The sequence below is a fragment of the Crotalus tigris genome, unplaced genomic scaffold, assembly GCF_016545835.1.
Source record: "Crotalus tigris isolate CLP2741 ecotype Arizona unplaced genomic scaffold, ASM1654583v1 scf7180000024304.1987388, whole genome shotgun sequence".
NCBI classification, from domain to species: domain Eukaryota; kingdom Metazoa; phylum Chordata; class Lepidosauria; order Squamata; family Viperidae; genus Crotalus; species Crotalus tigris.
The window spans coordinates 1,651,627-1,672,245 of record NW_024100476.1 but is presented as its reverse complement, the minus strand read 5'-3'; the positions used below and the strand labels follow the sequence as shown (position 1 = coordinate 1,672,245).

Genomic DNA, 20,619 nt, shown 5'->3' with positions numbered 1-20,619 from the left:
GAAAACAATTTTGAAGAAATGCTTTGAGTCTTCTCCAAGCATAGCACATCTTTGTTATTCATGAAAGCAGCCTCCTTTTTGGCTCCTACAAACAAGCAATTATATTGCTTCACTACCTCCAGGATATGCCCAAATTACCCCCAGTTTTAGAAATACTGCTCTAAGAAGTGTAATTCAGGTATGATCAATATCACATTTTCTAAATGACTTTCTTCAAAAAGAAAAAAAGGAAAAGGGGAGAATTTGAAATGTGACATTAACTATGATTATTCCCTAAACAATAGCCCACCTGAGCATATGAAACTATTTAAGATTAGAAAGCAGATGCCCAACAAGCATTGTCACAAACTGTATAGTACATATTTGCAGATTTCTAAGAAATTGCCGAGTATCCAAGTTCTGTGTCCTCAGATGCTGAGTAAATGAAAGTCTACTTCAAAGCAAGCAGACAAAGAACAATCAGTCTTTTTTTTTTTTTACTTACCTATCCAGGCAGAACAATTGAGTTTTTGTAGGAAACTCAATGGCAGGAATATGACAGGCTGGATTCATATAGGATGCTATTGTGTGAATTGGTGGATTTGGGCTTAGTACAATGGAGTTGTGAACCATGTTGGAGAGCTTTGTGTGATCTGTGAATCCAGCCAAAAGTTGCTTATCTAAGACAGTAAGAAAAAATATGTAGGACTCAAGGCCAAGAGTCAGTGTGAGGTATTCCCCCTGGGCAGTTAAAGCATGAATGAGTCCTGAGTAACTCAAAATGTTTGTTTACCAGGCAGGAGAATTCCAATGCATTCAATTAACTTTCAAGTTGAGACACTAATTTCTCTTTCTTAACACTGTACATTGCAATCATAATTAGAAGACATCTGCTGAAACAGTCTAATTTACCGAAGTGTTTTCTGAAGCAGTTAAGAAGACCTTAATGGAACAACAGCAAAAAGAATACATTTTAAAATATCATTGAGTTAATGGAGATGTTCGCCCTGAACTATTCTACAAACAAGTTCATCTGCTGCCCCCTCAGGAAATAGACATTTTCCTGCTGTGAGCAATTAACCAGTTTCATTGCGGAATGCCTTCATGTGACAATAGCCTTGGAAAGATGATAAAGGACACACCATTTTTCTTTCACCATAGAGCAAGGCAATTATCATTTGTCACACAAAAAATGAAGACTTACATCTGAAACCAAAGTTTAGTATCATGATATTTCATGCCAATTTAGACCTTGAAAGGTTCTGATTTTTGTTTATGTAGTGTGGGTGATGATCCAATATTGTTTTCAATCACAATGCTAAGGAGCACCTTAAAAGTTTTCGCCCTCCAGCTAAATGTCTCCTCTTCACCGGAAATTTTAGATACCGTAGTCTAAGTGAGCATTTTGATTTCCAGAAACTTGAAAAACTACTAAATTTTAAAGATCTTAACCTCTTCAATGGTACCTTAAAATGCACAGAGATCCTCATCAGTCATCCAAGCTTATTTTTTCATCCAAGGAACATAATTTATACTTGTCACAATTAAGTTGCCTGCAGCTAAAGCTTGAGCACAATTACTATATAGGGCACAACTAGATCCATATAACCACATTGCTACATAAGAGAGAGTTCAAACTAAAATTTTAAGAAACATCTTCCAAGTTAGCCATTGTGTCTCAAATGCTGTACCTCTGCAGGAAGTAAGAGTCAGTCAACTTGAATCTAGTTTTTTGAATAAATCACCTTTCAGCAGGACCTAAGACAGGGACATTTGTGACCCCATTTTGTTCTTGTTGTTTTCTTCCCTGATAAAGCAATATGGTTATTGTTACCATTCTCTGCTTATTTTAATGTTATGTTAAATACCTAGTTATTTCAATGACTAAATTGGCTTTATTTATTTGTATCCTGTCTTTATTATTTTTATAAATAGCTCAAGGTGGTAAGCATAATTTTCTCCACAACAACAATCCTGGGAGGTGGGTTGGGCTGAGAGTGAGTTACTGGCCCACAGTCATTCAGCCTGCTGTCGTGCCTTGAGCTAACAGTCTCCTGGTTTCTAGCCAAATGCCTTAATCCAGGAGTCTTCAAACTCAGCCCTTTTATGACTTGTGGACTTCAACTCCCAGAATTCCTCCACAAGACATAAAAGGGCCAAGTTTGAAGATTCCTGCCTTAATCACTAGACCAGACTAATAATATATAACTGTGGTGGCGAACCTATGGCACGCGTGCCACAGGTGGCACACAGAGCCCTCTCTGTGAGCATGTGCACCATCGCCCCAGTCCTAGGCCTTCAGCTGGGTTTTATAAAACTTTTTTGCTTTAGGCTTTGCTGTGTGCAAAAAAAAAGGTTCAATCAATGAAGCAATTTCAACTTCTTGTGGGGAAGAAAAAAAAGATCTTGCAAAGTTGGAATTGATTGATTGAACTTTTTAGTCCCACCCAGTCTGCCGTTACCACCGCAGCCACGCCCACCCAATGGGCCATACTCACCCAATGGGTCACACCCACCCAATGGGCCATGCCCACCCAATGGACCGTGTCCATCCGGCACTTGACGATACACAAATAGGTTTTGGGTTGCAGTTTGGGCACTCGGTCTCTAAAAGGTTCGCCATCACTGATATATAATAAATAAAATTATTTCTGGGAGTGGACAATTCCAGCCTTTTATGAAATAAGAATTCAGATTGATCCACATGACAAATGCATCCCAACCAACGACAAAACAAACTAAAGGGACTAACAGAAAAAAAACCCATGTAATACATTTGGAATAGTTACTCAACATTTAGAGTAATAGCTATTAATAACATAGCTGCTGAAAATTCAATAGCTGACAGTTATAATGTGTGTGTGTATATACATACATACATACATATATACAAAAATCTGATTCAGATTCAATTTTTACTTTAATGTTGCTAGGGGATTTTTCTAAAAAATAGTTTTGTAAAAATTGTTTTACTCATCATCACTTGCTCAACCATGTACAAATACAGAGAGACATCTTTGTTTTAAAGATTATGGTTCAATAAAAAGAGACTATTTGAAAAGTGTTAATTTCCTTCATGGGTTCGTTTAGTAAAATATTTCAGTTGCTAGTAATTTGGTTCCAAATAAATCACAAGGAGTGTTATTAATTCTGCAGACACATTAGAGAAATGCAATTAAAATATGGCATCTTCTGTCAGGAAGAGGTGATCATAGCCTTGAAAGTTTTACTCTTGGAAATATGCCTAATGGCCCTTGAAAATATATAAAAGTGGTTCCTTGGCATTGCAAGTCACCTACTTAAGCAAGCCAAAAAGTTTTCTTATTAGCTCTTGTGTAAATTCTGAAGTGAGATAGATTTAATAGTCTGACATCATTCATTAAGCAGAGAGAGCAATATACGTCTTTGCCACATTTGCTAGTAAATTACTGTCATTTTCTGATGCAGACATTTTTGATCTTCAGCCAGAACAGAAACAGCCCCCACCATTAGTTTCATGCATCCGTGGAGTAATTGGCTTCTCGGAAGCCTAGAAAAGGGGAATAATAGTTTGCAGAACATTACAAGCAAAGAACATCTGCACATTCATCCTTCATCAGAAAACAGGTAGACACCTCCCAAGAGTATTAATCAGTTGTTAGCAAGAGGATCAAAAGAGAAAAAAAAAATCTCTGCTCTAACAAACTCAGAAATAAATCAGGTGCTAAACAAACATATCCAATTACAGATTTCTGTAAACAAATTCCTATGTTCTTTGAAAAATAATTAGATAAAGGAAACTGAGAATCTTGCTTTTGGACCATAAGCGGCTGCTAAGAGCTTGATAGAGCATATCCTGAACAGAAACACTCCCAATTGCCTCCGTTGATTGGATTTCTGTCAAAATCTTCCAAGCAACCAAATAAATAGCAAAGCATTTTGAAATTTACTAAAGCCATCTGTCATTAGCATTTAGTTAGAAGGAGCCTGTTGAACATCGAACATTTTAGGCAACTTGATCATTGCTAAAATAAAGTCTTTCCTTCATCTCTCCATGCCAAATATAAATTTAGGCTAATTCCAGAGGTAAATATATGTAGCTGAATTCTTTGGTATAATGTCCAGGAAGGTTTACAAACTAGTCTATTCTAGCAGCTCTCCACTCTGTTTTGTTTTCAGTGTTGTCAACAGACTTCCTTTTGGGGGGGGGGCATGATGATAATCACAGCTTCCTACAATTGAGAGCAGTTCAGAATTACCCAATTACCTGGAAAAGCATTTCCTGCATATTTATTAATCAAGATACAGTCCTTCCTAAACTGTCTTGGGAATAATATGGTGCATAAGGTCCATTTCTTAAAAAACACCCCATTCTGATGATGCCTACTGTAACAATAGGTGGATGGGAGAAAATGCACTACATATATGATCCATGACTTTTGATCTGTTGGGCAATAGAGAAAGGGCAAGTGAATGAATCAACCTCTGCAGGTGAGTAGAAAGGGGAAAAAAATAAAACTAAGGTCAAACAACAATTTGACTGGAGGTGGAAAATAGAGATCAAATATTGCAGCCACCTGTATCACAAAGGAATGTGGACACTTAATGAGAAACAATACATTCTCATAGTATTAATGCATTTCCAGTTTTAATATGATAGTTATCTATATTATAGAGAATCCGTGTGGTGTAATAGTGATTAAGGCATCAGGCCAGAAGATCACGAATTCTAGTCCTGCCTTAGACATGAATCCAGCTGGGTGAACAGGCCAGTCACTCTCTCTCAGCCCTAGGAAAGAGGCAACGGCAAACCACTTTAAAAAAAATTGCCAAGAAAGCTGCAGGGACTTGTCCAGGCAGTGGCCAGCATAAACAATGACTCAAAGAGATAATGATATATAGATGATAGATAGATAGACAGACAAACAGATCTTGAAAACAAAGAAAAACCACTTTGAAAACAAAGAAAAATGGAAGAACTATAGGTCTATCTTAGATCAAGTATTATAAAATAAGCAGGGAAGGTCTGAACTGGCTCAGTTCAAGGTTGTGGCTATCACAGATCTGAATATATTACAGACTGGAGCATATGCATTTCAGAAAGAATTCCCTTTCATTCCAGAATAAATCATATCTGTGTGCTATGTGTAAACAGAATGCAGCTATAAATGCCAGCACATAAAACAGCAATTGACCAATTCAACAAATTAAAGGGTGAGTGAAGGAGTTGAAACTGCCAAGGTTGTTTATCCTTTAACTACTGGCTTTAGATCACCAATATGTAGATTGTATAATTCTACAGCAATTATCCAAAACCTACTCATAGTGTGCTTTCATCCCACATGTGTAAATTATTCTGAAATGGCAACTTTGGAAAGGTTATACTCCTCTATGATTTTGCACTTAGATTCAGGTTATATTTATAATGATTTAATGGAGTCATGTTGCTGTTCCTTCCAAGGAATTGGAGGAAACATAATTGGAAATTAAAGAAACAGTATTGTAACTCATTGTAGATTAGCACAGTGGAAAAGACTGCCTCCACAGAGATAATCCAGCAAGCTTCAGGACTGTATGTTGATTTAAACCCAGGTTTATACTGGTACTAATCCAAGGCTTTAAGCAATGCCCTGGCAAACAAATCCAATGTACATACATATACATACATACAGGCATATTTGGACTGCAGATAAACTGGTATGTGATTATAACAATGTCTTCTCTAAGTTATCAAGAGATTATTACACTTACTGAGATCATCTGAGTATCTCTTGTGATTTGCAGAGGAAGGGAGAGACTTGCACGTCCCTCATACTTCAGAAAAATAGATTAAGCATCCACTTGATTGAAATGAAACTAATCAATACTACTGATAAATTTAGGCAAAAGCTCATGCAGAGCTGGACAATGTCATCATTGAAATTTGCTAAATCAACTGTATGCCCCATTGTCAAATTTAGGAAAAAATATATTAGCTGTTGGAGGAAAAGATATGCAATTTAAAACATGAAGATATTTTGTGAAAATTGTCTGGCTATTTTCTAGTTGCTGTTCTGTGGTTATATTACATCACCCATAAAGTCTCGTTTCAGCTTATTGTTGCCAAACCAAGTACTGAAATTGAATTTCTCCCCATTATTTTTAATAATAATAATAATAAAGTTGGAAGGGACCTTGGAGGTCATCCAGTCCAACCCCCTGCTCAGGCAGGAAAACCTATACCATTTCAGACAAACGGCTGTCCAGTCTCTTCTTAAAAACTTCCAGTGTTGGAGCATTCACTGCTTCTGGAGGCAGGTTGTTCCACTGGTTAATTGTTCTAACTGTCAGGAAGTTTCTCCTTAGTTCTAGGTTGCTTCTCTCCTTGATTAGTTTCCATCTGTTGCTTCTTGTCCTGCCTTCAGACGCCTTGGAAAATAGCTTGACTCCCTCTTCTGTGGTAGCCCCTGAGATACTGGAACACTGCTATCATGTCCCCCCTCATCCTTCTCTTCATTAAACTAGACATACCCAATTCCAGCAACTGTTCCTTATATGCTTTAGCCTTCAGTCCCCTAATCATCTTTGTTGCTCTTCTCTGTACTCTTTCTAGAGTCTCAACATCTTTTTTACATCGTGGTGCCCAAAACTGGATGCAGTATTCCAAGTGTGGCCTTACCAAGGCATTGTAAAGTGGTATTAATACTTCACGTGATCTTGATTCTATCCCTCTGTTAATGCAGCCTAGCATTAATGCAGCCTACAGCTCTTTTAATTTGCTGTGCTGGCAGTGCTGTTTTCAGCAAGGGGATTGTATGGTAGCAAGCTTTATGTCACCGCTATTATGCCTTTCAGACTTTGATTCAGGGAATAGACACATTTGGTCTTGGGCAGAAGTGAGGCATGACAGCATCACCATCTCAGAGATACAGACAAGAAGGCGGCTGAAAGATAAGTAAATACGGTTTTTGTGACTGCAACAGCTGATGCCTACATCCTGGAGAATTTTTATCTTGCTTTTTTTACTTTAATTCTGTCAGATATTTATTTGTTCATTTGTTTCTTCAATTTCTATGGCTACCCATCTCAATCACTGTCTCTAGATGGCTTACCAAATAAATGTTTCCTCCTAATTAAATAAAAAATAGAAGCATCTCAGTTACTGTTGTCCTCATAACGTCATTTTAAAACCTTTACTGGAGGAAACAGAGGTGGCGAATTTTCCAATTTTACATTAAGAATCAGGTTTCAACTTAACAGGCATTTTCTAACAAGAAACCATTTAATAAATAATATTAATAAGCAGTATTTATTCTCTCAGGATCCTTTATGGTCTCTCTAGGATATGTCAAGCAATTTCCAATCTATTCCTATATTCCCTGTCATCTATTCCTTGTCAAGCAAGTTATCATCGCTGTAGCACACATCTTGACATAAAGAGGAAGAAAAATCGAACCAAAATTTTAATCACACCACTTTAGTTTTGACAAAGATATTCCGTAGCTCTGCCAACTTTGAGGGGAGTTATGGATTGGTGTCCTTCTGATTACGAAGCTGACCTGCAGCAATCAACCCATTTCCCCCCCCAATGTTCCAATGGTGTGATACTTTGTTTGCCTCCATGCTCCACCCGTCATTTTGTCCCCCACCCTGAGCAGGAAGTACTCTATTTCCTTTTAATATTTAGGAGATCCCACTAGGTTTTACCTATGTTCACTATCCTCATTTCTCTAAAGAGCCATTAGAATATAGAAGTGCCCTGGAGAAATGAAGTTGAAGGATGTGGTTAGTAACTTTGTGGCAGGCACTATGCCAGTGATGGCGAACCTTTTAGAGACCGAGTGCCCAAACTGCAACGCAAAACCCACTTAAGCATTGTCAGTTGCCGGGGGGGTGTGGCCCATTGAGTGGGTGTGGCCCATTGGGTGGGTGTAGCCCATTGGGTGGGCGTGGCTGCGGTGGTAACTGCAGACTGGGTGGGACTAAAAAGTTCAATCAATCAATTCCAACTTTGCAAGATCTTTTTTTTTCCCGTGAGAAGTTGAAATTGACTGATTGATTGAACCTTTTTTTGTACACGGCGGCAGAGGCCTAAAGCGAAAAGATTTTCAAAACCCACCTGAAGGCCTAAGACTGGAGCGATGGCGCATGTGCCCACAGAGAGGGCTCTGAGTGCTACCTCTGGCACCCATGCCATAGTTCGCCACCACTGCACTATGCTACACCTGCTTGGACTACATTTTAAAAAAGGGAGGGGGATATTTGCACAGTGATAGGTATAGCCTGGAAAGCAATGAGGTAAGGTAGAGTCTTGTAGTCTTTTTATGGCTTCCTAATAATTAATAATGATAATGCTTTTTAGGTATCTATTGACTATTTAGCTTTGTTGTATGTCACCAGAGTTGTTTGTTTGGTTACATGGGCAGGTATATAAATTGGATAAACAAATAAAGTGAATAAATCAATAGAAAACCCATACGCCCTGGAGCACACAATAAGGTACAACTCTTCCACCCTTGATATCCAACTATACAAATTTCATGCATAAGACTAGGCCAATTCAATTCATCCTTACTTCAGAATCCATCCATTTCAAGAAGTACAATACTCATGTGTCTAGTTCATTCATATGCAACATATAATCAAGCAGCCAATCACAAAGAACTTTGATCATCTGGTCATTGTGATCCATAGAGAGTCTTATCCCACCAACATCTAAAGCAGACGTGGCAGCAACATCAGAGAAGACAAGAAAGGAACCCCCTAGTTAAGGGGACTTTTATGACTTGTAGACTTCAACTCCCAGAATTCCTCAGCCAGCATGCCTGGCTGAGGAATTCTGGGAATTGTTCCACAAGTCATAAAAGGGCCAGGTTTAAAGTCCCCTGTCCTAGTTAGTTAGGCCTGTCTTCCTCCTCTAAAATATACAGTTGCAGCTTCTGAGGGGGCATTTTAGGAGCAGAAGGCTTTTTACCCTGTCAAAAAGGGAGAGCTTTAACTGACCCTCCCCCCAAGTTGTTGAAGTTGTTATCTTCTGATTTAACTTTCTATTTTGTTGATTGCCTTGTTGATTAAGACGGCATTTTCATTTCATTTTAAATTTTATTATAGTGGTATGGTTTTTTATTGGAAAGCACATCATGAGAAAGGCAGGACTAGATGAATCAAAAGTTGGAATTAAGATTGCTGGGAGAAATATCAACAACCTAAGATATGCAGATGATACCACTCTAATGGCAGAAAGTGAAGAGGAACAAGAGCCTCTTGAAGCGGGTGAAGAAGGAGAGTGCAAAAGTTGGCTTGAAACTCAACATTAAGAAAACCAAAATCATGGCATCCGGCCCTCTCAATTCCTGGCAAATAGATGGGGAAGAAATGGAGGTAGTGACAGATTTTATTTTTCTGGGCTCCAAGATCACCTCAGATGGGGACTGCAGCCAAGAAATTAAAAGACGCTTGCTCCTGGGGAGGAAAGCTATGGCAAATCTAGACAGCATACTAAAAAGCAGAGACATCACCCTGCCAACAAAAGTGCGTATAGTCCAGGCCATGGTTTTCCCAGTTGCAATGTATGGCTGTGAAAGTTGGACTATAAGAAAGGCTGAGCGCCAAAGAATTGAGGCCTTTGAACTATGGTGCTGGAGAAGACTCCTGCGAGTCCCTTGGACTGCAAGGCGTTCAAACCGGTCAGTCCTAGAAGAGATCAACCCCGACTGCTCTTTAGAAGGCCAGATCCTGAAGTTGAAACTCAAATACTTTGGCCACCTAATGAGAAGGAAGGACTCACTGGAGAAGAGCCTAATGCTGGGAAAGATTGAGGGCAATAGAAGAAGGGGACGACAAAGAATGAGATGGCTGGATGGAGTCACTGAAGCAGTAGGTGTGAACTTAAATGTACTCCAGAAGATGGTAGAGGACAGGAAGACCTGGAGGAACATTGTCCATGGGGTCGTGATGGGTCGGACAAAACTTCGCAACTAACAACCACAACAATGATATAGACATTTTAGTAAAGTAACAAATGGATTACTATATGGGCCAAGCAAAACTAAAAGTGGTTTAGTGTGCCTCATGGGATGACATCTCTACGGGCTCAGAGCACCCCTGCTTCACTTTGTAGAACTAGTTCAGTTTTAAATTTTAAATTACTTAAGGGGAAGACTTTTCTCTATCATTTGGCATCTGAGTGGGCAACCTGTGCTGCATGCAGATGCCCAGGACTTATAGGAGAAAGTGTGGGTGACCTTGAGAAAAGAGGGGAAGAGATGCTGTCTAGGAAACCATCAGACGAGAGAGGCAGGAGCTCCCAGTGGCTTCACGGTGAGAGGAAGAAACTTAAGAAAGTTCTTCCCTAATGGATTAAACAGTTAAAGGTGGTGGAAGAAATGTGCCTTCAGAATTGCAACATTCCACTAATGTAGCCTAACAATAAACAACAACAACTTTATTGTCACTTTGAATGTACACCAATTGGCATACATCAAAATGAAACTTCATTGCATACAGCTCTCAAAGGGTCACCACCTCCGATATACACTCCTTGTTCGTGGCCAGCTCAAGTTACAGATCATCCATTTTAGTTTCTAGGGAGCGAACGATGGCAAACAGGAGAGATAGAAACGGAGCTCCATGTGGATTAGCCCTCAAATTAGCTGGTATTCCTGCACGACAACCTCACCTCCTTTCCCTTTTCTGATCTTGTCTCTTCCACCTTTTCCTTAAAGAGGTCTTGGTTCTTTTCGCCACTGGAGCATTCTGCCACCATCACCAACCCCTCCAAAAGCCTCTCTCCCATCCTCTGGGCTGCCGACAGCCTCATCCAGTTCCTTCGCTCCATAAGCCCCGGGATCTCTCCTCTTCCTCTGCCTCTTTTGGAAACAGCCCTGATTTGCAATAGAATCCGTCGCTGGGCCACCAGTCAGATCTTGCTGCAGGCAGAACAATTTCAAACAGTGCCAACGACTTTTAACGGTCTCACCAACAGTTCCGAAACAGCTAGAAACTCGCCATGCCAGCCAAGATTGTCAGTCGTATGTTGTATGTTACCTTAGTTCCACCACATTGCTCAAACACATTAAAACCTTCCCGATCATGTGGCCTATATTCCTTATATCTCTCCAAAAACGTTTCACCTTCGAGAGCCGGTGCAGCCGCAGCCGATCCAGGCACCGCCATTTTAGAACGAATTAATTAATTCCTCTAGCCCTGTTTCCTGTCCGGTTACCTGGGAGAACTGACAGAACCTCACTGGAAGCCCATTAAACACTTTGTGCTGCAAAAATCTGGCAAAAAAGGAGCAATTTTCCACAGACATTACTTTGTACCATTCCAAAGACAGTTATGAGAATGCAGGACATAACACATGTCTGCAGCTAGCTAATTGAAACTGAACTTGGCTAGTATTTGGAAGAGAGATCATCAAGGTATGTAAGGATTACAAGCAAGACTGGGAAGAGGGGGGGGAAAGCTGGAACAAGGCAGCTGCAAATTATCTCCATATTCTTGCCAAGAAAGTGACATGGACTGGACCTGTAATAATTAGGAATGACTCAAACAGTTTTTACCTTTGCCTTATAGGCATGCAAGGCCTTCCTGAAGTGCTTGAAATGCTCCCATTTACTCTCTCATCCTCTCTTCAAAACACTTAATGAAAAATAGGTTGAATTATCTTAACCCACCCCTTCTATTACTATTATAGCAATGTCAGAAAGTCACCTGCACTCCACTGCTAGGTTGGGAGGCTAAGTTGTGGCCCTCAAATCAAAAGACTTGGACTTTCTCTGCTCATTTATATTTCATAGGGGACAATCCCTCTAAGGAGCATGCACAAAATCTGTGTGGTATCTGAATATATGCCAAGGTCTTCAGCAAAAAAGTATGTTGACTCATATTATGACATTCATCTACCAGAGACCAATTCAACAGGCAATATGGAGTGCTTTCTGATATATTTTTGTCTGAAATGGTAAGGGTTTTCTACCTGAGCCGGGGGTTGGACTAAATGACCTCCAAGATCCCTTCCAATGTTGTTTATTATCATTATTGATCATCGCACAGTCAGCCAGATGTTCAGACTGGATTTGGCATTTCGTCTACCCATCGAGTCCTTACCCAGGACCTGGGATAGGCAGATGTGGATGTTTGATGGTATTACAGATATCATCGCAGGATGGAAGCAGTTCCTAGTAAGGCCGCCTTTTGCAATTGACTAATAGCGAATTTGTCAATGCCAATGGTGTTCAAGTGGTGCTCCAGTTGTTTTGGGATTGCACCCAAGGCACCTATGACTATTGGTACTACCCTTGCTTGCTTTTGCCACAGTCTTTCTATTTCTATTTGTAGGTCTTTGTATTTTGTTATCTTCTCCAGCTCTTTCTCGTCTATTCTGCTGTCTCCAGGCACTGCCACATCCACTATCCAGACTTTTTTGTCTTTCTTATCGACAATTGTTAAGTCTGGGGTGTTATATTGCAGGTGCTTGTCTGTTTGAATTCTGAAGTCCCAGAACAGTTTTTTTATTATTATTATTATTATTCTCAATCATCGCACAGTCAGCCAGATGTTCAGACTGGATTTGGCATTTTGTCTACCTATCGAGTCCTTACCCAGGACCTGGGATAGGCAGATGTGGATGTTTGATGGTATTACAGATATCGTCGCAGGATGGAAGCAGTTCCTAATAAGGCCGCCTTTTGCAATTGACTAATAGCAAATTTGTCAATGCCAATGGTGTTCAAGTGGTGCTCCAGTTGTTTTGGGATTGCACCCAAGGAGCCTATGACTATTGGTACTACCCTTGCTTGCTTTTGCCACAGTCTTTCTATTTCTATTTGTAGGTCTTTGTATTTTGTTATCTTCTCCAGTTCTTTCTCTTCTATTCTGCTGTCTCCAGGCACTGCCACGTCCACTATCCAGACTTTTTTGTCTTTCTTATCGACAATTGTTAAGTCTGGGGTGTTATGTTGCAGGTGCTTGTCTGTTTGAATTCTGAAGTCCCAGAGCAGTTTAATTTTATCATTTTCTATGACTTTCTCTATTTTATGATCCCACCAGTTTTTGCTTACAGGCAAATGATATTTTTTGCAGATCTTCCAATGCACCATTGTTGCTACTTTGTCATGCCGCTGCTTGTAATCAGTCTGTGCAATCTTCTTGCAACAGCTTACCAAGTGGTCCACTGTTTCTTCAGCTTCTTTGCATAGGCGGCACTTACTGTCTGTTGCTGTCTTCTCAATTTTGACTTTGTATGCATTTGTCCTTAAGGCTTGGTCTTGTGCAGCCAGAATTAGTCCCTCGGTCTCTTTCTTCAATTTTCCTGCTCTTAGCCATTGCCAGGTTTTATTATTATCTGCTTTCCCAGCTATTTTTTTCATGTATTGGCCATGTAGTGCTTTGTCTTCCCATGCCTCTATTCTGTTCTTCATTTGGTCTTTCTTGTAGGCCAGTTTGGTCTCTCCAGTAGTTAGTAAGCCTTCCTGATATACTAATTTCAGTGCATCTTCATCATTGTTCTTCAGATATTCTTCCAAAGCCATTTTTTCTTCTTCAACCATCTGATGTACTTGTAGCATTCCACGCCCACCTATTTGCCTTGGTAGATAAAGTCTATCAATGTCACTGCGTGGATGAAGGGCATGATTCATTGTCATTATTTTTCTGGTTTGCCTATCCATTGCTTTTAGTTCTGCTTGAGTCCAGTCCACTATTCCAGCTGTGTACCTAATGACTGGGATTGCCCAGGTGTTGATTGCCTTTATGGTATTTCCTCCATTGAGTTTGGACTTTAAGATCTTCTTCACTCTCTTGATGTATTCACCTCTAATCTTTTTCTTGACTTCAGTGTGCTTGATGTTGTCAGCTTGAAGGATACCCAAGTATTTGTAGTACTCTTCCTCATCCAGACTCTTAATGTTATTTTCGTGGGGCATCTTGATTCCTTCAGTTTTCACTATTTTTCCTTGTTTGATAGTAAGTGTGGCACATTTGTCCAAGCCAAACTCCATTACAATATCTTGGCTATATATACGGACAGTGTTGAGCAGCGATTCTATTTCAGATGATGTTTTTCCATACAGCTTCAGATCATCCATGTAAAGGAGGTGGGATAGTCTGGCAGATGTTTTTGATGTTTGATAGCCATGTCCTGAGTTATTCAGTATTGTTGACAGAGGAAACAGTGCAATAACAAATAGTAATGGTGATAATGAATCTCCTTGAAATATTCCTCTCTTGATATTAACCTCTCCCAGCTTCTCACCATTGATCTGCAACTGTGTCTTCCATTGTGCCATCGATCTTTGCACAAATTTTCTGATGTTTCTACTTACTCCTGTTATTTCTAGGCACTTGATTATCCAGTCATGTGGCAGAGAGTCAAATGCCTTTTTGTAGTCAATCCATGCCACATTCAGGTTGGTCTTCCTTCTCTTGCAGTTTTCCAAGATCATTTTGTCTATTAGGAGTTGATCTTTTGTTCCTCTGCTATTGGGGCGGTTTCCTTTCTGCTCAGGTGGAAAGAGATTGTTTTCAACTAGATGCTGTTGTACTGCATCAGCTACCACACCAGTTAGTAATTTGAAAGTTGTTGGTAAGCAGGTAATTGGCCTGTAGTTACCTGGTGTTGCCCCTCTTGCTGGATTTTTCATTATTAGGTAGGTTTTCCCAGTTGTTAGCCACTTTTCAATTTCTCCTCCTTGTAGTATATTGTTGAACTGCTTGGCAATGAGTGGGTGTATAACAGTTAGATGTTTCAACCAAAACCCATGCAGTTCATCTTCACCTGGTGCTGACCAATTTTTGATTTTCTTTGCTCTTTTTTCTACCATTTTTGTTGTTATTACTAGTTCTTTCATTTCAACTTCTGTTTTATTTGCATCCACCTCTTTTAACCAAGCCGCATCCTTGTTGTATTTCTTTGGGTTATCCCATATCTGCTTCCAGAACTGCACTGTTTCTTCCTTGTCAGGTACTGACTGATTCCTTGCAGTTTCTCCATTGATGGATTGGTAGAAACGTTTCTGATTGGATTGAAATTGGAGGTTCTGCCTATAGTTTGCAATTCGAGCTTCATATCTACTGATTTTCCTGGCTATAGCTGTTATTTGTTGCTTTATTATTTCCAGTGCTTCCTTGATCTTCCTTGTTTCTAAGTGGTATTTCTTGATTAGGTATTCTTTGGTCTTCTTGTTCTTCAGCTTCTTTTCTTTCATCTGTTCTAGCTTGCTTGCATGTGATCTTAACTTGCTGATCTTATTTTCTAGTCTAACCTTCCATTTTTGTGGTGCACTGTTTGTTTGTTTTTCTTTTTTGTTGATTTTACATCCCAGGTATTCTGTTATAACTGCAGCTGTGCTGTACATTAGTTGGTTTGTTTCTTGCAGTGAATTGGTGCTTATACTTGCTATTGCAGTATTTGCATCTTTTAATGCTTGTGCTAGCTGTTTCTTTGGAACAAGCTTCAATGCAGGCAGCCTTATTCTGTTGTTTTTGTGCTGTTCTAGATGCTCAATTATTCTTTGTTTCAATTCTTTTATTTCTTTAGTTAGAGGGTTTTGTTCTTCCTGAGGAAGAGGTGCCTGGTTTCCAAATGAGAACAGTTGTATATCTCTACTGGATTCTTTCACTGCCAACTCCCCCTGGTTTGCCTCTACATTCTGAATTACTTCTTGTAAGGCTTTGATTTCTTTGCCCTGGGTAAACCTTTGCAGTTCGTCCAATTCTGTTTCTGTAAATACTTTATTTCGTGTTATAAATCGGCGTTGATCTGCTAGTCTCTGTTCTGTTATTTCTGATTCTGGATGTTGTTCTTTCCAGAATTGGTGCATTCGTTTTAGATATCCTCGTCTTGTTGGACTTGATCTGTAGTAACAGATCATTATTTCTTTGTTTTCCATCACTGTGTATCTGCGACGGGTAAACACCTTTTCTTCCAGTAGTTCTGCAGCTGCTGGCCCTGGTTGCTCAGCCAACAGTCCTGAGTCCTGTAACCCATTTTTCACCAGATATCCAGGAACTCCAATATCTAGCGCGGACCTTGTTAACCCGGGCGACGTCCGAGCCGGTATGGCATTCTGAAATTTACGTCTCACCATATTTTTTATGGGAGAGACACTCTTTGTCTGACTCCTCTGATGAGACCTGTCCAGTATGGTTGAACCTCTGGCATAGCTCTCATCTTCCTCAGAGTACACAAGCCCCACAACCACGTCAAGGTAGTGCCTCACTGGGGGTTATCATTATTATTATTATTATTATTATTATTATTATTATTATTATTATTATTATTATTATTATATTGGATAATGCCAAACCTTTGATATGATCAAGAAGCAAGATAGAACTTATATAGAGATCTCATTCCTTGAATCAATAATGGCATAACAAGGTGTTAATTAACTATTATGCCAAGATTTCACCAAGAAAAAAGTTAGAGTGACTAATATGGAATATTTTTAAGTAGTTTGATCTTTAAGTAAAAAAAAAAATTATGCATCAAAAGCCCCATTAGCTTATCTTTAAAAGTTTCCTCCCACCAGTAAAAATTACATTATTTTCTTCCATCTGATATGCTTCCCAAATTTTGAAGGATCTTCTAAAGCAGATTTCAGGTCTGTTGCACAATTGGAAGATCATTCACATATGGTAGTATTGTATTTATTGTATTTATTTGATTTTTTATAGCTGCCCATCTAAACAAGTTTCTCAGGATTACATACATCGTAAAAGTAATTAAAACAATACCAAATAAATATATGTGGCACCAGGTAAATTTAGCCCATTGTTCTATTTCCATCCAAATAAGCAAAATATGATTTAGTCTTCATTTCTGATGAAGGAAATTGGTTGGTTTGGATATGTTGTGTGTACTTTTTTTAGGAAAGATATAGCATCCTTCTCATTCTATCATTCCAGCTCAACTCGTGTTTTCTAGCTATAAGCTGATAGGCTTATGTATGGTGGATAGCCTTGTAAATTCTAGATGTTATGGACTTCAACCTATATCAATTCCAGCCAATTTTGCCATTTTCAACGAAATGTGGCAGTTTTTGTCCAAGCCACCCGCAAGACACTCAATTTTCTATCCTTGATTTAAATGATTGCCAGCTTCTGTTCCTTCAGGGTCAGTTTAATACTTCAGAGAGACACTTGGAAGAGGAGATATTTATTTTAATATTGATTCCTTTTGTTCTATAATAAAATCACTGACAGATGATAGGAAGTACTTTACAAAATAGAGCACATGCTTTTGCAGATGGCATTGCATATACAGAACCCAAAAAAAGGTAACATAAAAGTGTGAACTACAGCTCTCACACATCTTTTGAACTTTTTTTAAATAGGTGGTAACATATATTTTTGTTGTTGTTAATTGCGAAGTCGTGTCCCACCCATCGCGACCCCATGGACAATGTTCCTCCAGGTCTTCCTGTCCTCTACCATCTTCTGGAGTCCATTTAAATTCACACCTACTGCTTCAGTGACTCCATCCAGCCATCTCATTCTCTGTCGTCCCCTTCTTCTATTGCCCTCAATCTTTCCCAGCATTAGGCTCTTCTCCAGTGAATCTTTCCTTCTCATTAGGTGGCCAAAGTACTTGAGTTTCAACTTCAGAATCTGGCCTTCTAAGGAGCAGTCGAGGTTGATCTCTTCTAGGACTGATCGGTTTGAACGCCTTGCAGTCCAAGGGACTCACAGGAGTCTTCTCCAGCACCATAGTTCAAAGGCCTCAATTCTTTTGCGCTCAGCCTTCAGCCTTTCTTATGGTAGCATATATAATAGCACATACATATATAATGTTGACCCTGACCGATGTTTCTAGCCATAGAAAAATATACTGCTCAAAAAAATAAAGGGAACACAAAAAGAAAACATCCTATAGGTTTGTGTTCCCTTTATTTTTGTGAGCAGTATATATTAGCCCACCTGCCTGCACAAGAAATCCAGTGTGTCACATTAATGACTTAGAAGAAACAAAAACTGCAAGAGCTTCCTTACCTTATCATTCAGAAGGGACACTTAGAGCCTCTTGGCCTTTGATTTATTGTTTCTCCCAGTCCTGAGTCAGCAGAAAAGTCTGCTATCACAATTTGCACTGCCCCAAAGACCAGGTTTTTATCTGTGAGAATTAAAGCAATAGGATGCATTGCTACACAGCCCCTCTTGCCAGCTGCAGCAGAAGAAGCACTCATTTGAGTCAAAAATCATCAGTGACTGATTAAATCAGGGTTCTTCAAACTTGGCCCTTTTATGACTTGTGGACTTCAACTCCCAGAATTCTGGCTGAGGAATTCTGGGAGTTGAAGTCCACAAGTCATAAAAGGGCCAAGTTTGAAGACTCCTGCCCTAAGACATCATCACGGAGAAGAATGTTGTAGATCATGCATATACCAAAATTTGTGTTTCTTCTTCCAACTACTTTAAATCTAAAACAGCTCAGGAGGAATATAGCCTATTTAGTATCCTGGGGATGAAACAAAGCTGTACCTTGAGTACGTGCCCTCTAAAATGGTTAGCAGGACCTCTTTGGGTTATTGTTACCTAGACCTAAGGAAAGCCCACAGAAACAGTAGCAAAGCAAAATAGAAGCTGCAGTGAACTATCATGACAGTCTGGAGACAAAAATGGAAAATTAGTACGCCTAAATCATTTAAAATAGTGCAGTTTCGCTTCCTGTCATTTCCCACAGGATTTCTTCCATTTCCTACAGCAAAAATGGATGTCTCAGGGGGAATTTTGTGTGGCTCAGAGTTCCAAGATTACAAACGCTGCCTGTTTTTAAAGTGTCAAGAAGAATCTCACTAATAGCAAAGAGGATCCAGTCTCCTTTAATCTCATGCCTTAGATCATGCACCTCAGATTTTAACTCACTGAACTGCTTGAATATATAGTGAAGGAGCTGATGGAGAAGCTCCAGGTGCTGCACTTCAAATCCCTAGAAGAGCCATAACATACTTTACACATTCATGAATCACACATCCTGTATGGCACATGCTGTCTTTCTTGGCATGGCATCCTAAGCGGCAAAGTTTGGTTAAGGAGCGCACTTGCAGTTTTATACTATTTCTTCACTGCATTTTAGTCAAGATTTCAAACAATTATGCCCTCCTGCAAAATTATTCAAAATTATAACCATTTCAAGGCAAGTCAATATAGCCTCCAACCTCAGGTCAAGGACCTTGTATGACTGGAGATTTGCACTCGTGTCAAAAGCACCAAGGGACTTCTGGGTTGAAGTCATTGATTAGCCAGTGACATCACTGTTGCCTGGGGGAATACCCAGTTGGGGGCTCCTTTCATGTCCCCGGCAGGAGCGAAGGACAGGAGCTCAACCCCACCCCATTGGCTTGGGGGCTTGCTAATGTCCATCCCAGCATCCTAATTACTTGAGCCACTGTGCTCCTATGACTGGAGATAAGGTAGCATTATGTGTGCACCCATTAATCAAGTATTTTGGTTTAGCATACTATGAGATCATAGACATTGCCATCTTACGGGCCATTTTGTCCATCTAGGACAGTGTTTCTCAACCTTGACAATTTTAAGGCATGTGGACTTCAACTCCCAGAATTCCACAGCCAGCATTGCTGGGTGTGGAATTCTGGGAGTTGAAGTCCACATGTCTTAAAATTGTCAAGGTTGAGAAACACTGATTTCTAGGACTACCATAGAACATAGAATAATAGGATTGGAAGGGACTTTGGAGGTCTTCTAGTCCAATCTTCTGCCCATGGCAGGAGATATAAAACATAAAATCGGTAGAAAGATTTACAGCTTCTTTGTTGCCATCCAGTAATTGTCCACATTTTTGTAGCCCAGATGTGGTGGCCTTAAATACACTGGTTAGCTTCTTTTAGCACATGGGCCATTCTCTTTACGTGAAGGAGCAGAACCAAAACAAATGATATTTTTAATAGCCAACATTTTGCAAGATTGCCAAATCTCAACCAGGTTTGAGAATCTCACCTAAATCCATAAGGATTTATACTCAACCAGTGAAATCTTGTCTAATTTGGTAGCCTTATGATAATTTAAAATTTGGAGTTTCAGAGATGAATGCTATGATGTCTGCAGAGATTATGTTGTTAATTTCTGCCATAAATAACAAACCACAATATCTGGAGGCACACATACTGAAACCAAAAACAAGCCATATTTTGTGAAATATGAACTCAGCTATGCTATTAAAATGATTGCTGAAACTCCAGACTGAAATAAAATGCTCTCATTGAGCTGTCTATGAAGAACTATTCAGGTTTTCATAGATGTCTCTGGCTTCAATTTTCTCAGCTACATTTGTGAGAATATCTAATAAAGGTAAAAGAAAAAAAAGAAGCTTATTAGTGTAATATTTCTGAGCACCCTGCTCTTTTTGCTGCACAATACAGAATGGTTAAGAGCAAAAAAAATAGATAATTTATTACATGGTAAATGAAAATAGCTGTTTTTATGTCAGACAGTTGAGCATTTCTCTTTCCCAGGAATATAAGGTTATTATTTTTCAGACAGCCAAAGAAAGGAGTAAACATAAAAGAACTCAAATAGCAGCCAGTGACTGAAGGTATTGCTCTTGAGATAAGAAAGTTCTGTGAATAAAATTTCCAATGTATCTGTAGAAAAATAAAATGAGCAACTCATTCTAATCGCCAATCCCTTTGATGTGCATCAGTTTTCTGTTTAATGTGA

The 20,619-nt window shown here is 39.4% G+C and overlaps 2 protein-coding genes across 5 annotated transcripts in view; one reads left to right on the top strand and one right to left on the bottom strand.

The window, feature by feature from the left end:
• CTNNA3 (catenin alpha 3) overlaps positions 1 to 20,619 on the bottom strand; it is a 516,687-nt gene that overhangs the window by 196,785 nt on the left and 299,283 nt on the right. The window lies entirely within an intron of this gene.
• LRRTM3 (leucine rich repeat transmembrane neuronal 3) overlaps positions 1 to 20,619 on the top strand; it is a 112,913-nt gene that overhangs the window by 42,686 nt on the left and 49,608 nt on the right. Inside the window, exon 3 of one of the 4 annotated variants that reach the window (XM_039324637.1) lies at positions 6,793 to 7,766. The exons of the other annotated variants lie outside the window; for them this stretch is intronic. Within the exon in view, the coding sequence (XP_039180571.1) occupies positions 6,793 to 6,837 (45 nt within the window). The 3' untranslated portion in view covers positions 6,838 to 7,766. Of the gene's footprint in view, positions 1 to 6,792; positions 7,767 to 20,619 lie in introns of those variants that run through there. 4 annotated transcript variants of the gene reach the window in all.